General features: G+C 40.2%; 1 protein-coding gene across 1 annotated transcript in view; it reads right to left on the bottom strand.

Annotated features, from left to right (window-relative positions):
• The window catches only part of ADAMTS12 (ADAM metallopeptidase with thrombospondin type 1 motif 12), a 161,466-nt gene that overhangs the window by 6,240 nt on the left and 133,889 nt on the right, over positions 1 to 21,337 (bottom strand). The window contains exons 17-21 of the mRNA XM_088054251.1: positions 19,133 to 19,259; positions 12,077 to 12,287; positions 8,921 to 10,054; positions 3,883 to 4,035; positions 596 to 769 (exon numbers count right to left, since the gene is read on the bottom strand). Of these exons, the coding sequence (XP_087910377.1) occupies positions 596 to 769; positions 3,883 to 4,035; positions 8,921 to 10,054; positions 12,077 to 12,287; positions 19,133 to 19,259 (1,799 nt within the window). The remainder of the gene's footprint in view (positions 1 to 595; positions 770 to 3,882; positions 4,036 to 8,920; positions 10,055 to 12,076; positions 12,288 to 19,132; positions 19,260 to 21,337) is intronic.

Below are 21,337 nucleotides of genomic sequence, written 5' to 3'. Positions count from 1 at the left end.
CAATAGGTACACAGGGCTGCAAACATCAAGACACTTTCTCCAGAGCTGCTTTCAGTGGAGCTAAATCCTAAAATATAATCAGGCCACGTGCTTTAGCTGACAAAAATATGTGCCTGGCTGCCTCTGAGTTTGTTGGCACAGATTTATATTACAAAGGGACCCAAAAGTCAGATTTATATTATGTCTGGTGTAAGCCTTTGCTCCATAAAATTTCAGTCCAAAAGTGTAAAGGAAAATTCTAAATTTGCAATAATGAGAAGGCAACATTAAAACAGCAGCAAAAAGGATTCATATAAATGAACCACATTTACTGATCCAATAGGATAGCTAGAACACATTTTCTTCCAGGCCATCTGCTTCTCCCTTTCAGGATATGGTAATTTACAGCTCCAGCTGTAAATCACACACAATCCTAAGAATGATTCTGTGAAGCCTTATGAACACCTGTGCTAATTTTTGCTGTAGCCATACACAAGAGCTCACAGGCTGTGTGTCTTCCTTGGAGCAGAATTTTACCTGACAACACGGCTTCCAACAGCTGCTGTTACCTGAAGGGAAACTGCTGATTCACAAAGCTTCTTTTAAAGAACAGTACCTCACTCCAGGACTCCACATGCCATTGCAAGCAAGGTTCTGTGTTACAACTAGTGTTGAACTGTGGTTTATAGCTGAGTAGCTGGCAATGGAAAGGCCTGAGCAGCCGCTTTTCCCGAACATCAATGCAGTGAACGTCTCGGGTCTTGAAGCCTCCGCTGCAATTCACAGAGCACTGTACACAAAACAGAGAGGGGCACAGGATGATCTGCTGAGGGACTGCACCTTCCCCAGACACAGAGCAGGAGGACAGCCTGAGCTTTCAGCATCCTGAACAGAAGGAATTTCCAGTTTACTGTAACACCAATCTGTCGTGAGGCTCAAACACTGGTTTTCCTCACAGCAGCTAAGAACATACCATGTAAGTACTTCCCCTGCTACACTGCTATGGCCATGAATAATATGGGTACATATCTAATTAGGAAATCTTGCCAGCTGTTTCCAAAAATGTCACAGTGAAAGAGTCATAATGCAATAAATATAAAAAATGGATTCTATATGCAGAGGTATTGTCAGTTCCTTAGTTGCTTCAGTGAGACGAGAGGAGTGAGTAGCAGTTTCCCACCCTCACCTTCCTTGCCCCTCCATGGCACCAGAAGATTCCATACCCCAAGAGCAGCCTCAGTTTGAGAGGGTGGGAGGGAAGGGAGGGGCTCCCTGAGCCTCACTCACAGCCTGTGAAATCAATGCTCAGCTTAGAGCTCTGCTGAGGAGCTATGTGAACCCTTCCAGCCTCCTTTTTCTAGGCACAGCTTCTTCCAAACCTCATGCAGCATCATCAGGTCCTGTCTCCAGGCACCAAAATTCAGGATATTTCCTGCTCTTGAGGAAGAGCTGAAGTTGCCACCCAGGTGAAGAGGTGCACTTCAGCAGATTCCTGAGAGCGACCTGCACTTTTGGGGCCTGGCACACGCTTGCTAAAACTGCTGACAGAGCAGGCAAAGACATTCTTTTATACATTCTTTTGCAGAGAATTCTGAGCCTTTACTGAGCCTTGAAGGAAGTCCAGAGACAAAGATGAAACTGGGTTGAGGGAACAGGGTTAAATATTGGGAAAAGGGGTGGATCTGAGGGTCAAGGGTCAATAGGAACAGGTAGAAGTGGTGCAGAGGAGGGGCAGCCAATTAGGGGAACCAACAGGACAACGGGGGTGGAACAATGCAGCAAATCAGGGCCAATAGGGATCAGAAAACAGAGAACATTCTAGGGAACTTACAAATAAGGTGAAGAGGGGCTGAACAGGGATGGTCTCATCTCTATGTACTAACAGAACTTAAAACATTAACGTGTGTCTGCAGAGGCCTATGGGAGGGAGGCTCTTCTTGCCCTAATCTTAGACAGGTGTCTCTCTTTGTTTATTTTTGCCCCTCTAAGGTTGAGGTATCACTGCTCCACTGGCAGGCCTTTGAGCCTCCACACCCAGGAATAAGGAAAAATACATGTTTTGTCTTCAAGCAGAATTAAAACTAATTCCAACTGCAGCACTGAAAGCTTCTAACATCACTTTTCACCTTTACCTACTGGTAATGGCAATAGCAATTGATGCTGTTCTCCTTTGCACAAATGAGCATCCTTTAGTTGAGCAAGGAACGTGAATGTAGAACTTGCCCTAGGAGATGAAGAATGGATGGAAAGGGAATCTCTTCTCTTGTCCACAGGACATATTTCTGACTGGATAGAAACGGTGAACAGAAGTAATTGCATAAGAAACTGAGTACAGCAGTCTCAAAATATATGCAAATTATATCTGGCATCAAAGACAGATTTTAAGATTTAGTCTGAAGCACCTTTATCTTAGGGGAAGGGAAAAATTAAATGAGAGTAGAAGAAGAGAAAAAGCTCTACAGCACTAGCAGGGAACCCAGACATCATGTGTGGCAACATTTCTTAAAAATGTTTGAAATGAGTAACAAAAAACAATTGCCACCTGTAAAGCAAAATTTAACCATTTTTATATATGAAACTGTGATTAGGTTTGTATAGTTCACTTGATGGAAAATAAGGAGGGTAACACAAATCTGATAGGAGAAGCCTCTTGCCTCAAACTTGTTTCATAACTGGCCTGACATTTTAAAATATTTGCTTCCTGTTATATTTTATCATTAAACCTGATTGCTAGCTATTTTTTGTGACATGACCATCATTCACTTGTTGCAAGAGCAATGACATTTATGAAGAAAAAGTGAAGGTGAAATTGCCCTACTGCAGCTGGGAGGGCAGGATGTCTATGTATCTTTCAAAATTAATTTCAAGGGCTTAAATGCAGTTATGTAAAGCCTTGGCCTTTCCTGAACTTTCTAAAGAGGCATGTAATTCCTGTACAAATCAATTTTATGCCTAAGAGCTCAATAATAACACAGGTTTTTTTAGCTATAACCTTATATTTGTATCAACCTGCCCTCTAGCCCAATGGCAACAACTGTGGCCAATTGTCCACAAAGATGGTCTGTACTGGAAAACTTTGAGACACCTATCTTCTTCCTTATTCAATCAACAATATTTAAAACAGAATTTTGTAGATTATCTCTTTTTAGTCTTGAAAAATAACCTGTGGTTTGAAACTCAATTTTCAGACTGCATGAAGACAAAATGTAATAAGCTTCAAAAAGTCACCAAAGTCCTTCCAGGTGTTCTTCACACAGCTTAAAATACCAAAATGGGACTCAAGCACAATTCTTTGGGTTCCACTTAGCACCCTGGACACTCTTCTGTCCTTTGACCATAGCTACAAAACTAGGACTAAGCAGAATCCTACAAACAGCAGGCATTCTGTCTAGTACAATTTGCCTTTCTTTTCTTTCCTTTTTTACATATTTTTTTAATGTAAAACCTAGAGGTTACATGAATGGGGAACAGACCATGTTATGTAAGAAAGAGATAGTACATGATGACAAGAGTGAATAGGAACATGACAACTCCCTCTCCCAAATTCCCACTGCTTCTTAAAATTAGGATATGCCCCTGGAGGCAGAGATTAAAAAGATGCCACAAGCAACTATGTACAGCTTTTCCCTGTCATCTCTATAGAACATGAGCAGTAAGTCCTGCTTTGGCTCTAGATGCAAGAGTTAATGAGCACAACCCACCACAGGAAGAACAAAATTCACAGCAGATGTGTTTCCAGATATAACTTGGTCAGGAAATTAGTAAATTAGTGCTGAATGGTCAACTGGGAATCATGTATGCATTCACTGAGTAAATAATTGTTTTAAAAATGAAGTATTTAGGATTTCATACTCACTGAAATTTGCAAGCTTACTGTTCACACACAGCTCTGAATGAAGTTACCTTGCTCCAATTTCCTGTTTTCCAGCTAGCACATGGGCGGAGATAACACCTCCTTGCAGGATCAGGCTTTTTTATGTCCTGACAGTGAGATGTATTCCTGCTGCTGCACTCCACATGTCTCCACAAAGCGCCCATTCCACAGGTCGTAGAGCACTGCACAAAGGCAAGAGGGCCAGGGACAAACTCAACATCAGTACATCATTCTGGAAACAATCCTGGAACCTAAATACAAATATCTAGAGCCATTTTAGATGACATATGTTACTGGAGATATCCAAAAAAATATTTCAAATTCACCTAAATTTCACTTAACATTTGGAAGGAGGGCTTTTTTTGGTTTCTTAAGACAATACCATTCCTGATTTATACTACACACTTCTTTTCTTTGGCAAACCCCTGCTTACCAAGACATTCTAAATCTGTACCAGCTGTTTCACTGTTTTCTTCTGTTATCTTTGGGGATCCAAAGTAAAATATAATTGCATCAAATCTTCAGCATTGTTCCCGCTCTACCACTAATACTGCTGATGAGATAGTCAGCTAATTGAGTGCATGATGTTGAAAATCTTAAATAAATATCTGAGAATCTTAGGAAAACTGTACAGGAAAATGTTTCTCTAAATTGTTAATTCAGGAAGTGGCTGAGTGTTTTCAACATTTGGGAGGATTTCTGTGTCTGAGGAAAGAGAACGTTTATTATTCCAGTCCATATGCCCAGAGTGCACACTACTCACAAAAAACCCCAAATACTGTCATTGTATTCTGAAACAAAGGAGTTGAAAAGTGTTTGGAGACACCTGTTTTTTACCTTTTTCTGCCTAGAAAGGGTGGATCAGTGAACTATACATGTAGAGCCTAATTCAACACACACTAATCAGCCTGTAGCTGGCATGAGAAGCAGCATAAATAACCTTGAGTTAGATCAGCAAAATGATGAAGAAAGAAAATGCCACTGTGTGGTTTGAACTCCCTGTGAGGAAGCGGGAAAGTTAAATATGGAACACTGAGTAAGTGTCCTTGGAAAAATAAGGAAACTCCAGCTGAAGCTAAGGCAGGGAAAAAAATCAACAGTGGAGATTTTTGATCTCATGGTGGTTCCTGGGATGCGTGTCCAAGTGGCCACAAAGGTCCTGTTAAAGGAATATTCAGTTTTGCCTAGTGACACACATATCCAAGACAGCTTTTCTGACTGAGAGGACGGACTGCCCTTGTCTTGCTTTCTGTTGGCTTGATGCCTTCTCCAGCTTTGCTATACCAGTCTGACAACACCAAGACTTTACTGAAGGGATGCTTAGTCTTTGACTAAAGCCCCATTCTGAGCACACATGAGAAGAGCAAAGATGTCTCCACGGGTGATGCTGTGCAGATCACACTGAGGAAGACGTATGTTCTTGTCTGAGGAAGGTGAAACAGCAGGATTCTTTCAAACGCTGTTTACTACAGGCATGGGGTCAGGAGAGAAAGGCATCATACTTTAAATTGTTCCAGGATCAAGCCTTAAGTTTCTTGACTGTTGTTTGATGCTAAGTTTCTGAAAACATACTGCTTTTCCCTTTGTCATTTGGGAACCAAGACTTCCTCTTGGCACAGTAGATGTCTGTCACAGAGGGAGAAAGTGCAGACTTTACATGACCAATTGCAAAGGTTAGAATGAGCTGGTCCGGTAGGAATGGAGTATCTTTGCTAGCAGAATGCTCTTACAAAGGGAAAAGTGATAGCCCAGAATGGCCTAGGAAAGAAGTAGGAAAGGAAGTAAAAGTTAGACAAGCACTGGTGGAACTGGATGTAGGGCACTGTTTTGCCCTACTCAAATTAGTGCCCTTCCTTGAAGGGGCAAGTGCCAGCCCTGTTATGGGACATGTCACACCTTTCCAACTCAGTGACTATCACTGTTCTTGGCACTATTTATTTACCAGTATGGACATCTCCTACACAGCAAAGCAATGTCAAAATACTGGCAGCTACTAAAAGAGAAAGAGCACAGCAAGATGTTCATCAGGATAGGTGCAGAGGTCTTGAAATGCCAATGCCTTGGAGAGATGTCATCTAAAAACAGATTAGAAGTTTTACTAAGGATGGGCAAACAGAAAGAGCAAAAATAAAGTCAGAAAACTGTAGATTGAAAATTAAATAAATGTAATGAACAAAAAAGAAAAGGTTCTGTGAATGTCAGACTCAAGGTGTGTATGTGAAATAAATAACATTTATTTAATGAGAAAGAGAATAGCTGACTTTATTAACAGAACTATGAAAAATTGGTTGAAATTGGAAACAATCTTTGCTCAAGTAGGGCCACCTAGAGGCATTTGCCCACAACCATGTCCAGATGGCTTCAGAATATCTCCAAAAATGGAGACTACTTAAATTCTTTTTGATGACTTCTTCAAATTTGAAAAATGAAGTTCAATGTGGCACACTTCCCATAAAGTTTATTTTAACAAGAAACAACAGCTTGAATGAGAGTAGCAAAAGATTACTTAATTATTAAAGAATAACAAAGTTAGATGCATTAAGTATCCTCAAATTGACTTCATTAGTTCTGTGAAACCAAATGGATTAACCTTATCTCTAAATTCATTCAAATGTTCTTTCAATAATCTTTGTGCTGTTGGGAATTTTTATAATAGATTGGAAAAGTCCCAGAGGATTAGATAAGAACATCTTTCAATTTAGCTCTAGGAAAATAAAAAATCCTATCTGTGGTCTAATGGAATGCTTAACCCAAGCTGACTTCACAAGAAGATAAAAACCAAGTTATTAAACAATAAAGATCAAAATGGCAAATACTGATGAAGATGATAAAGCAATATAAAAGCCCACATCTGGACCTATCTAGAAGAAATAATTCAATTGAGTCTAATATGCTTTTCTGACAGGGGAACATGGCTTAATGGAAATAAGAAACTGGCTGGTGTGATGCATTTTTACGTGACTGTGCAAAGCATTCTTTTAGCAAATGGAAATACAGTTTAGGTATTATTAATTACAAGACTGGTGTTCAACTAACTGAAAAACTGTAATAAAGTGGTTCTCAGTGGTTCAATGTCAAAATGAACAGACTGTTCAAAAAATAGTTCTGCAGGGCTCTGTCCAATGCCAGGCTCTCCTCAGCATTTTCATTAACTAACTGAATGAGGAAAGACAGCATGTATTTGAGATATTTGAAGATGATGAGAAGCTGGGAGAGTAAGCAGGAATGTTGAAATTTGAATCCAATGACAACTCAGCACAATAAAAACTGTAAGCAACCAGTAATCTGAAATAAAAAATAGATGCAAAATACTACCTTGAGGGAAAAATTTTTATACATACATTCACACAACACACATAGTTCCCAAATGTAATTGAGAATTTCTGCTGATCTAGAAATACTGTAGTAGGGATCCAGGGTTTACAATGGACCACAAACTGAATACATCAAAGCAAGACGGTTACAAAACAAGACAAATCTCATTTCTGCATTCATAAAGAGGGTAATAAATAAAATGATAGTAATTATTCGATTTTATATGTCATGTGTCCACTGGGGCCACAATGGACATCACTGATAAAAAATGTGTGATGAAACTGAAGCAAGACCAGACAAGAACAATGGAGTCCCCAGATATTTAGAGAACACAAGGAAAATCTCAAAATAATTTAGATGTCAGACCCCAAAAGAGTTATTAAGAAGATAATTTTCCTCCACAGTCTGCATATAAAAAATAGAAAATCCTCATTTTCAGTATGGAAGATGTTGGTTATGTATAAGGAAAATATTTCAAGGTGGATAATGAATGAGTAGGACAGACTGTAGAATCTCTGCATGACAGGCCTTTGCTCGGGCTGTGGGGGCTTGGGGCCATGTTCCCTTGATGTTCCTTGTAAAAGCAGATCTAAAAGCAGGGCTTCTCTTACAGGGGTATGTGCAGAAGGGAATGATTCACCAGTCCCACTAGAACATGGAAAGGAAGCTAAGGCCATTCTCACCTGGCCACAGGAAGGCACAAGCTGAAAGTTCAAACTGCTATCAGGAGTGCATACCCTGAACAAGTACTGGGGACAGAGCAGAGGTCTCACCACTGTCTGCATCCAACACTATGGATGCTAGCTTTGGAGCAAGCTGCAGGCCCCATGGCCTCTCAGTCCTGCCTGAGAGCTAGCCTGGGAAGTTCATAGGAGGATTTCAAAACAATCCTCAGAGACAGAAAACAACTGCCAGGTGCTGTTTGTCTGTCCTCTTGTTTTCCTTGCAAGAGAAAGTCAGGGGGTGTTGTGCCCCACTGACCAATGATGGTGATGTGTTGATTTGCGAACCAATAAGAGTTTCCTTTCTGTACTTTCCACGTATCTGTCTATAAAACAGGCCTGAAGTAATAAACTAGAAAATTCTCCTGTTCCGACTCCTTTGAGAATCTGTGTCGTTCTTTTCGCCGTTCCTAATTAGAACGACACAACACGATCTCAGGGGTCTAGATATTCCTCCACTGACATAGGATACAATTAGTCATCTTATGTCATCCTTTCTGGCCCTGAATTTCTGCATTTCTATGACTGTGAATCGCTCCCAGCAGACCAAGAGCAAACAGGCACAAAGAAACAGATCTTTGATAACATTCTCCATCAATACTGAGACACAGAGGCAGATCAGCACTAGGAGGTTTCCAGTCCTGACCCTCTTTAGCTTGGTAAAAAAGGCCATCAAAAAATGAGATGATTAGTTCAGACACCAATATCTCTCACTTTAGGCATCATGGGTTCAAGAATATAAAATCCATTAGCATAAAAGGAACTCTGTTTATATAAAAATAAAACTTTACAGTGGGTAGGGTACTAAGTAAAACTTTGTAAAATATGACCAGGCTTTGTGATGACTGTATTAATTCACTGTAAGCAACCTAATCCTAGATATCCCAAGCTATCACTTATTTTGTGATAAATATTTCATACGTATGATACTGATTTCAGAAAACTGACAAACTAAGAATCTTCATTTCCTTAGGAGTGTTTCAGACAGTTGTTCACACTCTCCACTTCCTATGAACAAAAAATAACTTACCTCACTCCAGTTCCCTACTATCCAGTAGGCATCACTGGGCAAACTGTTGGATGTTATTATGTGTCTGTTGTCTGTGACATTCATTAGAACACCTGCACTTTGGTTGCTCAGAGCATGCTTGGGAGCTGAGGACTGTGTGCTGGTAGTTATGGTGTCAGGCAGCTTTATTTCTTCTCTGCTCTCAGTCTGGTCTCTTGGTGGGTGACCAAGCTCTGTGGGCATTTCTGTAACCAGTGCTTGTGGGGTAGTTGCCTCTACAACAGGAACATCAACTTGCAGGCTGACATAGTGTGCTGCTGTTGGAAAAGGCAGCCCTTGTGCTGCTCTGCTAACAGGAGCAGGCACAGAAGGGTGATGAGATGCTGGTGGGGACTGAGAAGTCACACTCTCATTCTGAGTGACAGGAGAGGCAGTGTCCAAGGTTGTGCTTCTGGTCCTGATTTCAGGATTGAGTTCTGTGCTGTAAAAGAGATCAACTGTTTTCTTGCTGGCTCCAAGTGGCCAATCAGTGCTGTCAGATTCCTCAGTTAAATAGTCATAGTTGGAAGTTATTTCTGGATTACTGGTAAAAGAGGAAACAGGAGTCTCCTCACTTCTTTGCATCTCACTTTCTGCAGTAGAAACTGGCTCACTTCTAGAAGTGTTTTCAGCATGCCTTATAATTTCAGTACTTAAGCTGTTATGAAAAGGCCATGAAGTACTATTTTGATATGAGCTATTTTCAGTAGAAACAATTGGATAATTGTAAACATCACTTGATTCAGCAGAATTATTTTCTAATGTCCTGTTGGCTGCTCCCTCTTTTCCTGAGACATTGACCAAACCAGAGGATGTAGGCAGACAGGGAGTTACACTTTCATGCTTGGGTGTTTCTGTTGTTGTATGGAACCTGGGGTTTGGTCTGGGTATTCTGCGAGGAAGACTCCGTTCAGGACCAGCAGTTGTTTTTCTGATTATGATCTTGCCTCTTCTGGGTGCCTGTGGAGGCATCAGAAATCTTCCAGCAGAAGGGCATTGCTGAAGACCACAGAGGGCCTTAGAGTTTGGTCTCTTGGAACTATCACATGGCTCATCATTATTTTTGGCACAAGTGACACTACGAGTCCTTATTCCACCACCACAAGTGACTGTGCACTGCAAATGAAACAGAATTAATGCATCTCCCTTCTTCACTCTGCTGCACTGAAGTATCAGACAAGCTTTGTTTATAATAAAAGAAGCATCATGACAAATAATCAATTACAAAGCTTTTCCTGAAGAACAAGCCTTTCATTCTAGTGATGTTCTGCTACCATGGAGCTCTTTACAAATTTTTTGGCAGTAAATGTCACACTGGGGAAAGAGCAGTGAAAAAAGCCTACATGATAAAGACAAAATATTGAAGTAATACAATAGAATTTGATTTCTTCATTGACTCGCAAAGTCATCTAGCCAATACCTTTTCCACCAGATTTGTAAAAATACAGACTAAAACCTGGAATCATGCCCACACCTGACTGGCTCAGTGCTGCTCACAGTGCCACAGACCAGCTCTGTGATCCAGGCAGCTCACAGACCCTTGCTGACTTTATTAAATGGATTTTTCATTCAGTCCTAGTACAACCATGAACTGCTGCCAGAGCTACTGGCATGTCTCTTCCTACTGAAAGTAATTGGCTTCTATTTAAATGAGAGCAGTTGTGCATAAAGGGTGCTGGGAGCTAAGATGACCCAGCCTTTCTGTCATGTTTTTCACCCTCTGGCCCACAGGTACTTACATGACTTCAGCAGCTGTCACTCCACTAAGGATTTTGTAAAATCACACTTCTCTGGTTTGAGATACTAAGGTTGTCTGGTTAAGTAGGAATGGAGATGTTACAAAAAACCTACTGGAAGAATTCTTCATAGGATGCAAGGAAGCCTAAGCAGCCTAACCTCAACATGAAGTGATGAATTCTCCTTTTCCCAGGACTTTATTGCCCCTGCCACATTTGAGAGCTAGACTGGATCACGGGCAGTAGAAACACCAGTGACTTTGTGTTGCTGGGGCACTCTGTTGTTTCCAGCTGTAAAATAACATCAGCGCTGTAGCAACAGGAGCAGTAAAGCAACCAGAGTAGCCTCACAGCAGATAGGTTCATCAGCTCCTACAATTTGTGCGGGTGAAATAGCCTGTGCTACACTATCTCTCCAGTTTCTGCAGGTGCAAAAATGTATTTTTGCCAGGAAGTTGTAACTATAATCTAAGAGCACATGAGCACTGGCAGTGCACATTCCTATATAATTGTTTTGCTAGTCATGTAAGCTCAATCTATTTTTTCATTGGTACTTAAAACATGGGGGTTACTCAATTCATAGAACAACATTCTGTGATGATGGTGTGTGAGCAGCATAAAGCAATCCAATATTTTTACAAGATTAACAAGATTTTTTAAATTCGGTATGTGACTGTTCTCATAGCAGTGAGTCTAATGTAAAAAAAGACTGAGGAGAAAGATGAGAGAGAAGTTTTCAAAAGAGAAGGGAAGACAGTATTTACAGCTGGAAGGGATCCTCAGAAATCATCTACTCCAACTGCCTGATCACTTCATGGCTGACCAAAAGTCAAAGCATGCTGCTAAGGGCGTTGTCCAAATGCTCTCTTAAACAGTGACAGGCTTGGGACATTGAACACTCTAGGCAGCCTGTTCAAGTGTTTGACCACCCTCCCAGCAGGGAAATGTTTCCCAGTGTCCAACCTGAACCTCTCTTGGTGCAGCTTTGAACAATTCCCATATGTTCCCAAAGCTATGGGGAAAAAGGCAGAGTCTTGGATGCAAGAGATATGAATGTAAAGAATTTAAAAACACTTTGTTGACCTACAGAGATGACAGTAGTCATCACCCCAGTCTGGCCCACAGCAGCAAGTGCCCTCACACAGACTCTTTAGCACTAAGCACATTATGTGCTGCAGTCCCAAAAGCTCAGCAAGTTAACATGCAACACTTCCTAAAGCCTTTAGAAAGCAGGGCTGCTTTTTCTTTTTTTCTGCACAAAGGATTTGTGAACACATTAAACAACAAAAAAGTATTTTAGAAAAAATTTAAAAAGCCAAAACAGCAGGTCATTGGTTGTCTCTGTTGACTATAATAGGTCATTTTGAGATAAAGTTCAGTGTTTCTGCTGACATGAATTTACCTCAGTCCAGTTGCTCACAGTCCAGTCAGACGGGCACAAGATATCTCTGTTGCATGACAGATGGGTCTTTGGTTTAAGCAGGTGCTGGCACTCCACAACATCCAGTGCCTGCTCATCAGATCCCACTGTCTGGATGCAAAGTACAGTTCTCTTCTTCTGGCCTGTTGGGCCACACGTGGTTGAACATTTCTGCCATTCCCCTGCCCACCACCTGAAAACCAGCAGCAAATCAATGAAAATGTCTGAGACTGTAAGAAAAAGAGCTAGTAATTTAAAATCTGGGCTCAGATATTGCTTTTCACATTAAGTTCAGCTCACTCAAGCTCTCCCATCTACCCTGTGCTCTAGTACCAGCCAGTCAAAGATAGAAGACAGAATTAGGCAGGATTTCCAGACAGAAGTAGGCACTAAGTATTATGCTTCAATAAAATATAGTAATCTTGTGAGTAGGTAGTCCTTCAAATCCAAATTTGAGGAACTGCTAGCAAATCTACTTAAGAAAGTAATCTATTTGCTCTATTCTATTGTTTTTCTGTTTAGTGCTCCCTCAGTACAGAAGAGCTAACAAATGAGAATCATTTGGGGAGTCTATAACAAGAGCACAGAAGTGGAAGAGGTCCCTTTACCCATGTCCAAGCAGTCAGTACTGCACCAGTACTCAAACTGGCTCTCTATAAGGGTTATCTTCACATGGCCTGCTCCCATTGGGGGAAGCAGTGTGGTATACAGCCCCAGAAACAGGTTACAGAGCTATTCTGTGTGGGATCAGTGCCTTGCAGTACTGTCCCTCTTGGCATGGGGTCCAGGTCTGCACCAGACTTTTCTGTACTTCATTCCTTCAAGAAGTAGAAATGAGCCCCTTATGTGTCTCTGTCCTGATTAAAGTCAGTCTTCCATACTGTGGTATGAAATTTTCTACCAAACTAAGGGCAACTCTTTCCTCTAGAACAGTATTTTCCAATGCAAATCACCTTGCCAACAAGAGCTGTTCCCTTTACATTTGGTTCACCTTAGCATTTCTCCAGCATCATCCAACTATTTTTAATCATGCTGACCCAGAGCAGATTGTGCTCCTGCATATCTGCCTCCCATGATATGAAAGGAGAGCAGAAATTTCTGGGTTTCTACAGTCTGAGAAGCATTGTCATCAACTGTGACATTTACCGAAAGGTTTTTCTTTGAAGTTGAAAAAAAGAAGGAACAAAATCAAACCATGAAAAGCCTTTTTCCTTCAGTTAATCATGCCCTAAGCAAGCACACAACTTCAAGGTGCTGCATAAAAAATCTGGCCCAGCTCTATAAACTGTAAGCCACAAAAGCTCCTAAACAACATTGCTTGCTCTGGAGTTTTCAAGGAGGTCACAGCAAAGCCTTATAATGAAAACAAAGCAGGAATATCACAAAATCACTAGGTTGTAAGAGACCTTCAAGATCACCGAGTCTAAAAAGGTATTAAAAAACACCTTTCTAGGAAAAAAGGCAGAAAAAATTGCTTTTGGCTTATGATCAACAGCATTCTATTGGTTTGGGGTTTTTTTTTCCTTTTAAGGTCCATGAACTTGGAGACAAAATAATCCTGTTCTGTTCAATACATCAAAGCTCAGCATCCAGATTTATAACAGTTTTTATGCTTTGTCTTTGCTGATAATCTCTCTCCCCTCCCCACTGTAAGTTTTCATGTTCCTTAATTCATATTTATTTCCACTGCAAATGAGCTGCCACTGATGTGGAAGGCACTGGTATCTATTCCTAATAATTAAAGAAAAAACAACCCAAACAACCTAGACTCAGAGGCATCAATCTACAATAAAGCTTATTTCTGCAGCCGTCTTGTCTTCTCTGTGGTACCTACACTTATCTTCTTCCTGTTTGGTAATCTATATATACAGCATTTCCTTTTAAAAGCCCCAAAGCCCTTTGTGGCACTGACTGCTTTGCTCCAGAATGCAGTCCACTGCCACCACAGCCCAGTGGTAAGATCTCTGGACCAAATTAAACTTAAAAAAACCCCAAAATATCTTCCTTCTCCTCATCTGCCTTCTTTCAGATTGTTTCTTGTTCTTCCAGGTCTGCAAACAACAAAGGAACTCTAACAAGTAAATAGAAAAAGTAAGTACACCTCAGCAGAAGACAGCAATAAAAAAAAAAATAAAAAATTAGCACCACCTGAATCAAGCCACTTCAGGGTTGTTATCATCTCTTGCATCTTCTTTACAATTTTATCTCTTCTATAATCTTGTAAATTGCTGGCATTTCAGCACAAATGGAACATAAATATGTGAATTGCTCTATTAATTTTAATGGGACTGGATTTCATATTTCAAGGTACAGATATGCTAAACTGACACCTCTTCCCCCTCAACATTTTCAAATGGCTGTGACTGAGGGTTTAACAATTGGCATGTTGAAATACCAAACTCCAAGCAATAAATTATCAGAGCTTACCAAAGAACCTGCATTCAGCAGCAGTAATGGTATATGATTAACTGTTGCACACAAAAACGCTTTTAGAAGCTGTGTAAGTAGTCAAAAAAGTCAGGTGCTCCACAGTTAGAAAATCCCAGAATTAAGATACTATCCTATTCCATTTTCCCATCTTCATGATCAAAAAAAACCCAACAGTCAGACGGGTAATTTTTTCTGTAGACTTCTTCCTCACTCAGTGCAGGTAACTTCAAAAAAACTTGCTCTAACTGGAAGTTTACTCCCATCAGTAACTGGAACTTTTGATATTGTGTTTTCCTATTTCATCTTGGGGTACATGTATATGCCTTAAACATCCAAGGGTCAGAAACCTGACCTGGATTCACCTGTGCTCCTGTCTCTTTGTGGTTTCTGCTTGAGGACCTGAACTGTGGCATCTCAGCCAAAGGGGAATAAAGGCAAACAAAGATGGCAAAAGAGCCAACATCCATTTGTCTGTTCTGGTACAGGATTCCCCAGAGCAGGCTCTGGACCACAGAGAAGAGAGCAGCACGTGAGTGACTGCTTTTCTAAACTCTGCTTATCTTGGAGCTTTTGCTGTCTCCTCACACTGCAGAGACATAACCAAAACTGGACATGACTGCTGAACTCACATCCAGAACTAACACAGCAATCCAAGCTCCAACTATGAAACTTCTGAGATGAAATGACCAAGCTGTTGGGTCTCCCAGCCAAGCTAAAGACTGTGGTGAGAGACTGGGACAACCTGGTGGAAACTAAAGCCTCATGGAAGTCACCACCCAATACTTCTTCCTACCTTTGGTTTCTGATTGGCATTTACTGCTACAGCAAGTGAGTGGTTCTTAAGTATTAATGCATCAATATATCCCTGCAAATGTGAAATGACTGTCTTATCTCCACAGGCAGGCATGGCATGGAAAGATTGTGGTAGCAAACAAACAAGCAAAATGCACGATTTTATTAATTAATTAATTTGCATAAGCACTAATTTTCCTCAGACTGTCAAAATAGAGAACAGCCTGTCTGGTGAAAACATAACCTCAGGTAGTTTTGAGCTGCAGGAGTCAGTGCTCAGCTCTTCTGCCATCAAGCCTGGGGCAGAGATAGGAAGGAAATCTCTTTCTTTCAGGTGGCATTCAGCTGCCTTAAATGAGACTTATCTTTTCATTATAAACTGGATTTCTAAGTTTTGCAACAAATTACAAGTTTACAAGTTTTAGATATGATCCTATGACATAGTCCTCATCTACACATAGGAGATGTGTGGTGAATGATGTGTGAATCCTGTTGAAAAAGCAGTAGCATGGGATTTTGGGGCTAAGGGGCTGAATGTTCCTTCCTTCCCATCATGGAATGTCACACTTAAAGAGATACTGTTGTCTTTCATTATGTATTTTTCCAGCATCAGGCACAGTAAATACCAACAGATTCTCACCCTGTGCATTGGAATAGAGACAAAGAATTTCTATTCTTATTATGAAGAATTATCTAAGAATTTCTATTCTTATTATGGTGTTGGAGGTGTACTAAGAAGTCTGGAAGCAGGACAACACAATAACAACAGATAAAAAGCAGGAGATTCCAAGTACTTGTAAAATAATCTATTTATGGTTACTCTGTTCAAGTGGGTAGTCAAGTTAAAAAGGCTCCAGACAATTTTTTTTACAAGGGAAAGCAAAACTTTATTCACAATGCTCTAAGTAGTTAAAATGTCACTCTTTTTCAAGTAGGATCCATTGATTTTAAAATTAACACCTATGGGACTAAATACCTGCTTAACAACTGAACTGGAAACCATACTCCATAGCATAATTTTGTAAAAAAACATGCATTTACACTACAGTCCCAATGTACTGCCCCTAAGCAGTATCACTGAAGTAGTACATGAGTGGCTGCATGACACTTAAACTCTCAGCTGTCCAGCCACCTTTCTTCTGCTCTGAATCAAAACACGGCATACATGTATTATGATATTTTTAATATTTTTAAAATTTTCCTCTGAATTATTTTAGGAGAAAGTAAGTGTAATAATAAGCATAAAATAAACACAGAGCAAATCAGCTGACAAATAAGAATGTTAAGGCTTAGATGTCTGCAATTTAAATGACTTCCTGAAATAGACTAATGAGATAAAATCAGTTTGTGAGAGCCATAACCATTTTATCCTTCGTCTGTAGCTTCTTTTTGATAAATTATCTATTTCTTATTTAGTGGTCTGACAGCATTTTTTTCATCAGTGTGACTCAGCAAGGAGCAACCAGCATTTTCTGGATAGAATGTACTATAAAACACTTGGTTCACTGTTGAGAAGTACAAGGCCATCCAGCGATTTCAGTTCTGTTGGCTACATCACTAAACCAAGGTCTCCTGCAGTGTTGTGTTTAACAGTACTGTCCTCACCTGCAGCACAGAATTTAGCCACCTCTCTACGGAACACTTTGTCCTCAGCAGCCTCACGTGGACTCTAAGTTATCCCATATAATGCCACGTGGGACAGTCACACCGGCCTCCAACACTCAGACTTTCTTTAGGACCAACAGACTGCACTAAGCTGTCTTGGGTTTCAAAGGAAGATTAGTGACCATCTTGTCTGGATTAGGGGTGCCACATCTGCCGTGGAAAGGTGAACACCAACTCACCCCAGCCTGGAACAGAGAGCAGATTAGAAAAGGAAGGGCTTGGGAAGAGTGAGCAATAGTCTGTTCTTTGCTGACATCTCTTCTGACACAAAAACTCAGGGCCATCAACAGAAGATAGTGAGAGCCAGGCTCAGAACAGTTAAAATGTGGTGGTGTCTCACACAGGCACTAGAACCATGGCACTTTTTGCAAAGGAAGTCGTATACAATAGAAGTTTTCAAGGCTGCAGAGGGAGACTGGATGAGTAAGGTTCATTGGAGGTTACTGATTAGACAAGCCACAAAAACCTCTGGAAATGCCTTGAATTAAAACCAGTTGGAAGCTGGAAGAGCATTACAAAGAAATCTGATTTATGTTTGATTTACTCCTTAGGCATGTAGGCCCTGCTGAGAGCCAGAACAGGGACTCAGACCCTTGGTCAAGCTCCTACAGTCACTTTTGTGTTACTAAGAAAAATAAATATGCAACATGACTCTTGAATTAAATACATATGGTTTTCCTGCACTGCACTTTGTTGTGATTTTGCTGTCCTCAGAAGGACTTGTGATTTCCCCTGCAGCACAGAATGAGCTCAAGAAGCATCACAGGTTGTCAGCACATGAGTGCTTCTCTGCCTGGTCTGCAGAGGAGTTTGGTTTATATAATTCTGCAATCTGCTCAACAAGGGACAAATTCCCCTCCCTTTCAAAAGAAGGTCTGAATAATCCTGTCACTTAGAACAAATGGCATAAATTGAGTTAATTAGGAATTTTTAAATTGATAGTACAGTTTATATGTGCCATAAAAAACACCTCAGTGTGTATGGGTAGTCTCAGCTCTTAATTAGTCAAGTAATTAAAAAGTTTGGTCTACTGTCAATTGATTTCCTGGAAATCTACAAATAATTACGAAATGCTGGTAGTCTATGCTGCAAGCACAAAACTCCCACAGAAGCATCATATACTGTTGTGGAGATACTTGGAAACAACTAATAAAACCAACAACCATGCAGAACTTTTAACATAAAAGTTTAATGAAATTCACTGCTGAGAAATGCAACACAATGAACTCCAAAGATTCATTGCTTTGATTTGATTCTGACTGAACTAGTGTTACTAGGGAAAGACTAGTTTACCTTTGTGAACACCATGAAAAACAACTTTCAAAGACAACAGAAGACAAAACCAAAGTACCAAAGCATGAAACAAAATCCAATATTGATCTCTTTCAGAAAATCTGTACCTGTTGTACAAGCCCACAGTTCTGCAGGCACCTGGAATGTTTAATCTTCCTTACCGTACTCACTAAAATGGTAGCACAGAAAAAACAGAGATGAATGTAAATTAAGACAATGTTGTGAGAAAGGAAAGAATTATTCCCATGTGATCTCAGAATGAAGAAAACTGCACTTCACTCAAAGTTAAAAGTAAGAGGGTACATAACAAAAAATGCCAAATACTGTGTTATAAAGAAAGTGCAAAAATAAGTTTTAGAAGTAGGCATTTCCACTCAACACCTCTCATAAAAAACACAAAGGTGTATCAAAAAATACTGAAAAACAATGTCTAAAGGCTCTGCTAACTGTTTTTGGTACAAAAATTCTTCTTATCTCAAAAAAATTCAAGAAGAAAGCAATTCTTCTTAGCTCACTTGAGCTAAGCCAATAATACAGTTTTTAAATAAGTACCTATAAGGTCTTCAGGCACACCTGCACCCAAACCGAATGAAAACAGTATCTACATACATGAGAGAACAACCTCTGCCATTTTCAGCACAGACTGCTCAGTAACTTGCCTTAGAAACCTCTCAGGATGTCTCTCACTTCTGATTTTGTTTATTATGAGGTTTCTGGCACCTTGCTCTGCAACGTGTGGCAGCCATGGCTCACCATGGCACCATGGAAGGCTGTGGATGCTCTGGCCTGGCATCAGGAACACCCTCCTTTGAGAAAGGATGTTATCTGCCACCCCCAGAGCCCCTCAGAAGCCATTACCTGGGCGGGCAGTCCTGTTGGTGGCACTTCTTCTGCCGCCCGTTGGGCTGCGTTGCTGGGTCACAGAAGGAGTTCTTGATGGCTCCGCTGCCCCTCCACACGCAGTGGGCGATCTGCCGCCGCACGCCTTCCAGAGAAACACACACACACACAGACACAGACACAAAAAATGGAGCAGGAATCCCCGCAGGCTGGGGAGAACTGCACATATCCCCAGACTGGTGCATCCTTCAGCCAAGCTGGAAAGGTTAAGCAGAGCTCTTCTGGATCAGATCAGAGCTTAAGTGACAAATTAGAAAACACTTTGCTTAATGTGTTTGTTGGCCTCAGAAATGGCTCCTGCAGACCCTCAAGCAGGTTTAAATGGCTATAAAGGGTTCTTGAGTTACCCACAGACAAGAGGAAACACAGCAGCATCAGGCTATTCACAGCAAGCCTGGTTTTGCTGACCTTTTGTTTGTTCGTTTGGAAGGCTGTTTAAGCAGAACACAAATCAGAGTCACAGAATAACCCTGTGACTTAATGTGAATTCAACTTTTAAGAAGTTTTGGTACACATTTTGACTGAAATTGATGATGAAAAAGGTCTTCTATTTTCTAAGTAAGTAATACACAATACAGTAATACACAGCATAAGAGGCAAAGCACAGTGATGAAGAGACACAGAGAAACAATCTATACAAACAATCTGGGTTATTTCCTAACATTTCCATTTATACAAAATCCCACTTATTTAACAGAAAGAAACATGAATCAAAATACTACATCACCCTAGTTTGAATCTACAGAAAGCCATTTTCCAGGGGCCTGCTTCCCTACAGTTTTGCAATAATTTGAGGCAGATCTCATGCCTCAAATTCAACGCAAACAAAAGTATTGCAATATTACAGTTTGAAAGGTAGCAATGAGTCTGATATGGAGGCATTAAAACAGTACAAGCAAATCTTAAGTATTAAAAAGACTGAAAAAGTATTTATTAACTCTCATTAAATTAACTGTGCAATTAATTCACAGCAATTAATACACACATGGTAGATCACTGCATCTCTAGGACTTTTATACTTCTCCTGGGATGCACAGGGCCTAACAGCACTGTTATCATTGCATCAAGGATAAGTGTCAGGCTATTTTGCATTATACTTAGGAAACAAATTTTTCCTTTCCTCAGGCCTCCTAATAAGTAATGTGGGAAACTGTGTGGAAGATAAGAACATCAATCCATAGAAAATAATTGGAAAATACTAATATATTCCCCTGCAACATATAGACACATAGGATCATAAAAATGTTGAGGTTGGAAAAGCCCTGTTGGATCAATAAATCCAATCATTAATCCTGTACTGGCTCAACAACACAGAAAAGAGTTTTGAATGCATATTCGCATCATTTCATAGCAACCAATGGAAACCTATGTCCCCTTTTTTACCACCTGAGAACATCAGGTGTGTGAGGAAATGCTTTCACTCTTTGATTACTTTCAGACTTCTGAAAGAGACATATAAAACAACTGCTGAATCCAGCACAAGATTTGATGACTGACTTTGCTCTAGTCAGATACGAAGGCTGATCCTCTAGAACAGTGATCAGTGTCCCCTGTAAGGGAAGATTAAGAGACTGAGCCATTCAAGCTCCAGGGTCCATGGTGTGGAAGCTGCTGCAAGACTGAAGTAAATTTGGACATGGTGATCTCTTATTTGTAGGTGAATTGAAGCAGGAGAAAGCTTTTTGGCTCAGTATAGGACTCCAACGGAGCAGTGCTCTCTTTTATGCTCTGGTATAAATATGACTAGAAAATTTAGCAACCTTTCTGCTAACTGTAAACAAAGCAGTTCCCAGAAATGTATCTATCCCTTTCAAAATCATGATATGTTGCTGTTCCAAATACAAACAACAAGAAATCTTTTGCTTTGATAAATTTTTAGTGTCATTTCAGCTGCTGCAATTCACTTTAAAGCCCCTATAAACCTTTGCACAAGTTTTGCTTTGAAGCTGTACATTCTCATAAAATGATCAGCTGACATCAACGAACTATTTTATTCTGACAAACAACTTCTTTATGAAAGTTATGTGAACTCCCACTGTACTTTCAAAATCTCTGGTAGTTCAGCTCCAAAGCTGGAAAGAATCCTATACACATATATCCATAGACACACATAAATGTATGTTTACATGTTATGACATAACAAAACAGCTGTTTTTATTAGCT

This window comes from Pseudopodoces humilis, chromosome 4 (genome assembly GCF_049639895.1).
Source record: "Pseudopodoces humilis isolate 2021_Gansu_Grassland_sample_001 chromosome 4, ASM4963989v1, whole genome shotgun sequence".
NCBI classification, from domain to species: domain Eukaryota; kingdom Metazoa; phylum Chordata; class Aves; order Passeriformes; family Paridae; genus Pseudopodoces; species Pseudopodoces humilis.
This window is presented reverse-complemented; position numbering and strand designations above follow the sequence as displayed.